The sequence below is a fragment of the Anser brachyrhynchus genome, assembly GCF_964034855.1.
Source record: "Anser brachyrhynchus genome assembly, chromosome: 2".
Taxonomy (NCBI): Eukaryota; Metazoa; Chordata; class Aves; order Anseriformes; family Anatidae; genus Anser; species Anser brachyrhynchus.
In genome coordinates, this window is record NC_137695.1 from 47,186,060 (window position 1) to 47,193,530 (window position 7,471).

The 7,471-nt window shown below is 40.6% G+C and overlaps 1 protein-coding gene across 1 annotated transcript in view; it reads left to right on the forward strand.

The window, feature by feature from the left end:
- Positions 1-7,203, forward strand: part of CDCP1 (CUB domain containing protein 1) — a 30,462-nt gene extending 23,259 nt beyond the window's left edge. The window contains exons 6-9 of the mRNA XM_080583530.1: positions 599-979; positions 1,441-1,806; positions 3,060-3,141; positions 4,371-7,203. Of these exons, the coding sequence (XP_080439656.1) occupies positions 599-979; positions 1,441-1,806; positions 3,060-3,141; positions 4,371-4,821 (1,280 nt within the window). The 3' untranslated portion in view covers positions 4,822-7,203. The remainder of the gene's footprint in view (positions 1-598; positions 980-1,440; positions 1,807-3,059; positions 3,142-4,370) is intronic.
- Positions 7,204-7,471: the final 268 nt, after the last annotated feature.

The window sequence follows — 7,471 nt, forward strand, 5'->3', positions numbered from 1 at the left end:
TATTGCTCACTGCAGCATCCTACCTTTTAAAAATAGAAACTGCATAACTATTCCTAGAAGGGAAATGACAAAAGGCAGAGAAGAATCTTCTTACTGAAAACTGCAAAATATGGAAACAGAACAGGAGAGCCATAAATCTGCCCATGAAAATGTGGGACCAAGGTGGCCATCAGGAATGTGTCTTGTGCCATTTGCATATCCATTTGGTGCAGAATTTTCACAAATGCTTTCAAATACTAGAAGAAGAGTTTAAAGGTATAGATCTGGACTTTAGTGAGTTGGCAACTGTCTCAATAAGCAGATAGTGTACCAAAAGTAATTTATTGAGTGAGGAATTTTGCATACGTTTGTATTTGTCAGTTCCATTGGTGTCCTGTGTCATTTTAAGGAAAGCTCTTAAACTACAAACCATGCATATTTTGGTAAAGGTTAATAATAGAGGACACCTTCTCAGGTAAATACTTACCTGGATCTGTAACACAAATCTGACAGGACTCTGTATATGTATACTGTAGTACACTAGAAAAATTGCTTTTCCTGGGGATTTCCTCTGCAAGAAAAAGAGAACAACCATTGTGGTTTGTTTTTGTGATTGCAGGCTGTGTAGATCTCCGGTGGTGTCAGAAGAAGATCCATGCCCTTTCGGTGCCCAAGGCTATTACCCAATTGCCAGTTCTGCTGCATAAATTTATTTGGAAGCTCATAGCTCCCGAAGTGATAAATGTAGAAATTACATCTCCGTCCTTGAAACTGCAGCAGCACCTTCCAGAGCAGAGGTGTAACACGAGCTACAGTTACAGCATTGTTAGTGCCACCCCAGAGATGGACTTGAACGTTGGTATATTCTGTCCTGGTGGAGCCATTGAAAAGATTCAGCTGAGGAACAATATCACCATATCCTTAAAAACATTTGGTAAAGGTTTTTTCAATGATTCTAATCATCAGGATCTGCAAATGTCTTTTGTGCCACATATTAAAGGTAAATTATTGTTTTGTACATCTTTCCCCATTGTTAGATATTTCAGGACATTTATTAGAACACATTAATACGTAGAAATGATAGTTCAAATCTTTAGAGTCTAGACCTGGAGCTACTGCTTGGACCAGTCTTTATCTGAATCACTGAGGTGGTTTATTGCTGAAAGAAGGGAAGAGCTTTGCGATCCAGATGGTTGGTAGACAGTTGTGGGAAATTCTGCAGATATATCCGTGAGAATTGTGAATACTGATATAGAAGAGATGATAGCTGAGTTGTATTGCTGGTACTGAGATGTAATTTGACAGTAGAAATTTGCTGGTCATGGGTATAAGTGATACTTTTTTGTTATAGAGAAGAGAGCCTAGACAATTTTACATGCTGAAACAGAAAGCTTTTTTAAAAAAAAGAAGGTTTTGAAACTAAATAAGTTTTCATTCCTGTATTCGTTTGCTTTACTACAGATGAGTGTACTTTCACTGTGAGCCCAGATCCAAAAGCTAAAATTTACTTGCAGAGTCCCAACTCACCTTATGGTCTACCTCCTTATGTCTCCATATCCTGGTATGTCATTGTGCCCAGCAAGCAAGTTGCCCGCCTGGGGTTCTCCAAGGACCGCATGGGCATTGCCTGCGAGACGGGGCGTGCCTACGTCAACATAAAGGAACAGACACCTGGGGCAGAGGAAACCGTGCGCCGTGAGGATGAGCTCCTGCCTGAGCCCCGAAATATGCACCACAACTTCTGGGTAAACGTCTCCAACTGTAAACCTGTAGACAAAATGCAACTGACCTTGCAATTCTGGGTGACCTTGGCTGAAAAACAGATAGGTGAGTTCTGGAAGTTTGTTGTGGCTTGCTTTACGCTTGTTTAGTTTCTTTCCGTTGGGGGAGTAATAATGCACACTGCTCTGCATGCCTTGGGTTTTATGAGATGCCTGCTTTCTGAAATGTCTGCCCCATCAAAACCCTTTGGAAGTTACAACAGAGTACTTTTAGGGACTGGGGAGAAAGGAGGGTTTTTAATGCGGTGGAGATTCGACTTTTATAGCTGAGGGGGACTGAGACTCGGTGGTTGGTAGTTTGGTTTTTATTTGCTTGTTTAGTTTTTGTTTTTCTTTCATTTAATATAGCTTTTTGAATGAGAGGTCACAGCCAGAAGGTATAGAAAGATCAAGTGATGTTTTTTCCCTCCCAAGGTCACAGACCTGGTGAACAGCTTAGAATTTGATTATGCAGCCTTATTCATCTAAGTAGTCTTTGCTTAGTGTTGGCAGTTCAGTTACTCTGTTTTCACATGAATAAGAAATAATCCTTGGGGCGGGTCTCCCTGTTCAGTGGAGAGTGCCCTGACTGCTAACAGCAAAATCTGCGTTCTTGTTAAATTTCATCTCTCTGAAATGTATCGTTAAAAAGCAGAAAGGCATTTTGGGGGTAGGCTTTGCTCAGATGCATGTAAGTTTGCTTCATGTTCGCACTTCTGCATCATCTGTAAAGTATTGGCTACACAAGCTAGACCAGAAACTGTATCAAATGACTTTTTCCTTTTTCTTTTTTTTTTTTTTGTAATGTATACTTCTTTTAAAACATAGAGCACTTTTCTTTGCTCACACATGGACTTTCCTGATCAATTTTATGACTCTTTGAAAACCCCAAGTCAATATAACTCTTGTATTTTGGGGAAAGGATTGTATTGAGGGGAAGTTGGTAAAAGTAACTATTTCCTTTGGAGAGAGATAGGCAAGTATTCATACTTTCTTCTCTTTCCTGCATGCTGAGCCAGAAGTTTGAGAGATTGCAGGTAAGTTTAACAGCACATGAGCTGCATCAAATTCTTGCACCAAGGGCTAACAGTCTGGCAGAGGGAGGGTTGGTTGTTTTTGTGGCTGTGGTCCATTGCTAGCAGCAGGAGTTTGTCATTGCTTGGCCGCCAACCTCTTGGAATTTTCTTGTGTTACCTGTAGGCACGTGCATCTCCTTCTCTGCATGCAACTGATACACATAGAAAACCGTTGAGGAGGTTCAAACCCAACCAGCTTTTAGGAGAAAGCTCAGTGTTCTTGTACCTTGTTGTCTGTTTGCAGATCTAGCAGCGATACTTGCTGTGCTGGCTGGGGCTGGAGTTCTTGCAGCTATTGGACTCACTGTGTGCTGTGTTAAGAAGAAGTAAGTTCATAATTCAGCATGTGTGTAGTTTCAGGTTTAAGAAGGTGTTGTGGGAGAGCATCTGGGCCCATGATTTCATGTTGTTGGCACAGATCCCTCAAACAAGGGTCTGAAGCATGATATAAGCAATGTATTTGGTGTTGGAGTGGTGCAACTCCAAGAATGCTGCTTTATTCTAAACCAATTTTCTTAGAGTAGAGCAGCGTTCCTGGGGTCACAGTACTTCAGTCCCAGTGTGTTGTCTGGCTTTGCCTTGAAACAAGCCTCTGGCTGTACTGGAAGTGAGGTATCAGTTGGACTTCATCAGTGATTAACGTGAAAGGAAATCACAATGAATGTGGTTGCTCAGTATGTGACTGTAGACAAGACTTTGTTAAAACAAGCTGTAAGCTCACTCAGGTATCTTAAGACCTATCTTTCATCTACACAACCTCCAGCAATTTCTTCTGGAGTTTATGCATCAAGCAGGAGAAATTTTTTATGAGATGAGCCCTTGGGGAGAAAACTCGATTGTGCAAAGCCAACACACACAGCTTTATTCATGCGAGCACAGTCTGAAGCCATCAATAGTTTAGTTTCTGATACTCGTGCTCAGTGCTGGCACACAGGTAGTTTGGTCATGAATCTGTAAAGCTGGAATGAATTTGTGCAATATAATGATTAGAGCAGTTATGGGCACAATTCTCTGTCTCACAGGAAAGGCTTTAAGAATACAGGCTTAAAAACCCTTCAGTTTTTCAGCCTTTGGTCTTTCTGCCTTCAGAATAGCCACACCAAAACCAGGAAAAGTTCATTTGACTTTCGTAGTGGGTCTGCTGTTTTACTCGTCTTCAGCAGCACTCAGCCTTGTTTTGCGGGGGTCTGGTGGTCTTTGCGGGGGTCTGGTGGTCTTTAGGTCCTATTAATGCCCGTGGAAGTTGAGAGGTTCAGTATGCTGCATAATTGGGATGTTCCAATTGTACTTGGAAGGCTGCTGGAATCAATCTTGCAAGCTTCAGGGTCAGCAGAACAGCAACAGATAACTAAATAGCTTAAAGTTCCTTTCTGCTCTGTTAAAAAATCGTGTCCAGACTCAAAGTTATTTTTCCCAAGATCGCTAGTATAGCCTTCAATCCAGTTAGACTGTCTGACACTGTAGCTGGGGTGGGTAAACAGCTGTCATTACTGAGTTCAAATGCACTAAGCCGTCTATTGTTTCTGACCTGCTATCAACTTCAACTCTGTAACAGGAAGAAGAAAAGCCAGAATCCCATGGTAGGAGTATACAATGCTAATGTCAATACCCAGATGCCTGGAAAACAACGCCTATTCAAAAAAGATAGGAAAAACAATGATTCTCACGTCTATGCAGTTATTGATGATGCTATGGTCTATGGGCACTTGCTGAAAGAATCCAATGGCTCAGTTGCTCCAGAAGTTGATGTCTACCGGCCTTTTGATGGGCCCATGGGTAGCTTGCCACCTTCTCCACCTCCGTTCTCTTTCAGAAAAGACATTAAACGCTCTCCTAGCACAGAGGAACCTCCACCTCTGGCAGAAACAGACCATGACTCTTACACATTTGCTCATCAGAAATCAGGGGAATTGGAGGACAATGGAGATAATACAAATGGGAAGAATAATGGAGATACAAGCACGTCCTTCCTGGAGGATAAGGAACAGGAGGGTTTAGAGGAGTAATTTTATGCCAGGCGTGGCAGTTTCCTGTGGAAATACAGGTACCCTGTAAGGACAAGGTTCTAGAGGAAGAAAAAAAAAAAAAAAAAAAGGAAACAGAAGAGGAGTGTTATTTTTAAATGTGTTTTGATACCGTTTTGGCCTTGTTTGTTTTTTTAACTTCAGCTATTGGTAGCTTCCAGTTTTAGAGTGAATGTCTAGTGAAGTCAAACAGTGGAGCACTCCAGGAATGTGTACACATCTGGTTGTGGAAATAGATGGCAAAGGTATGCTCCTGTTTTTTATTATAAAACTCTCAGGAGAAGGAATTCATAACAGTACCAGCTTAAAACTGTGGCAGCTAATAGAGTGAGGAGAGTCTTCTGTCCAGTACTTCCTCCTTTCTCATGAGTCCTTTGTCCTGAGTGTTTGCTGGTGACTTTTTGAAGACATAAGCCATGTCATGTGCTCAGGGCAGCTCCAAATTGCACGCATGTGCATTCATTTTCCTAATGTCTAAGCAAAGGAGGGGGCAGACTGTCATTTCCAAAGCTTGCAGCTTGAAAATTCATTGTATTTAACGTAGTCATTGTTATGGAAGTGTACTGAAAGACAGTGTATGCAGTCTGGAAGAGCTCCGTGCATGTAAATCAGTGTGAATACTTGAGCTTGGGCTCATCTGGCTCAGAAGTAAAGTTATGGGTTTTTCTCTGATTTTTGACTGATGTTATAATACTTCAATAGGACTGTGTGACCCTATACCAAAGAATGTTTTTTCTCTATGCTTTTTTTTACAAAAAAAAGTTTTAAAATTCTAAAAACAATTTGCACTTTGGTTCAGATGCCTGTAGCATTCACATTTTGCTAGTGTCTTGACATTGTGGTCCAAGTAAGAGTAAAGATTTGATGAAGAAATGACAATGCTGTCATTCAGCTGTTTACTAATGCATTTCACTTCAACTGTTAGAAATGCTTGGTTATTTAATAAGGATAAGAAGCGCGTTAAAGAAAAATGGATTATGTTTCCAGCAGGCAGTTTCTCTGAAGCGTAAAGTGGATGAGTGAATCCATTATAAGGGCCCACTTTTTGTGTTTTTTGGTCATCAGTCTGAATTTAACAACTGTCTTGAAATGATGGTGGAGATAACTCTTGATTTCTAGTGGGACTTACACTTCAGTCATGTAGCTGCCGTTGAAAACCACCTCTTGCAATTAAGGTAAATAATAGCTTCCATTTCTGTGTGCTGTACTTAGCATGTCCCTCAGCTTCTGTGCCTTTTACAACTTGAGGGTCGCATCTTCATTCAGAGGACCACGGGTATATGACTTAAGTTGGCTTTTATATACAAACATCTGGCTTGTCTAGGTGCGCAGTTACTTAGGATGTTTGCAATTTTGCGAGCAGCACAAGACTCAGCGACTTGAGAATTTCTCTCCAAATGTTTTACCGTGACTGTTTCTTGCCTAATGATGCACAGAGGTACCATATACCAGAGGTGTTGCATGCAATAACATTAAATGTATAATAACATTGAAGATGAAAATGTCTTCACTAGAAACCCTACTGTTTACATCAAAAGAAATGTGGATTTCTTCCTGTGTTGTCAATTTGCAATGCCAGCACAGCTTATGGTCAAGTTTGTATATTTAACAATTTATACCATTATACTGCCTGGACTAGTGTGAGATTAAGTATAATGTCTTATTTGTCTCAGTTTTCTGTAGCATGTCGAAAAACACATGCCAGCTAAAAGTGCCTTTTAATTGTTTAATGTATTTTTCTGCTTATATTTAGCACTTTTAATACAGAAATATGTATTCCTAGATCTCTGGCTGGTCACTGGGATCACATATTTCAAAGTGTACTGGGGGTATTTTCATGTCATGTGAGAACTTGAAAAGATTTCTGCGGTACCGATATATCTTTTTCTCAGGTAACTGAATTGCCACAGTATGCTTTATCAGGGTAGTCCAGTTATGTGTTCATCTGGTCAATGCTCCTCTCTTCTCATTTCTTGAAAAGGAATGCATTCGTGAGAGAAATTTTAGGCTGTCTCGTTCTTCCAGCTCAGTTTCTGCAGTTGCCTAGGTGAAATCCTTGAGTTCATGTTCTTTCTGACAAACTGATGAAAATGTAGTAGAGGTTAGGCTTTTGTTTACAACCTCTTGATATCTGAAGGAAGAATATGATGCTTATGGATGTCTTTTTATTTGTTGTATTTTAACTCAGCTCTTGGTATGACAATATAAACCTTAGACTGGAGACAACTGTACACTAAGGTTGACTTTCACTGTGCTTATGTTGGTACATTTAGGGTAAGAGTTCAGGCACAAATTGCAGTTCACTTTTCCATACGAGAAAGTTGTGACTTTTTTTAAAATAAATAAAAAGTAACTATACTACCAGCTAGAGTAATTAGCGTACATCTTTCTCATGTCTCTGTGTGTAACTATATGTATGTTATGTGAGTGGAGTTAAGTAGAGGGAACTTCAGAAGATCGCGTGATCATCTCTGAAGGGATCACTTGAGCTTTCAGATTGAATGATCCCTGCAGTCCTGCCAGCTTGGTTTAGTTTTCTGCATGGAAACAGCCTCCACTGGAGTGAGCAGGGCAAGACTTGGTGCTCCAGAGTACATGAGCACCCCTCAGCAGTCCCGTGGAGCAGAGGAGT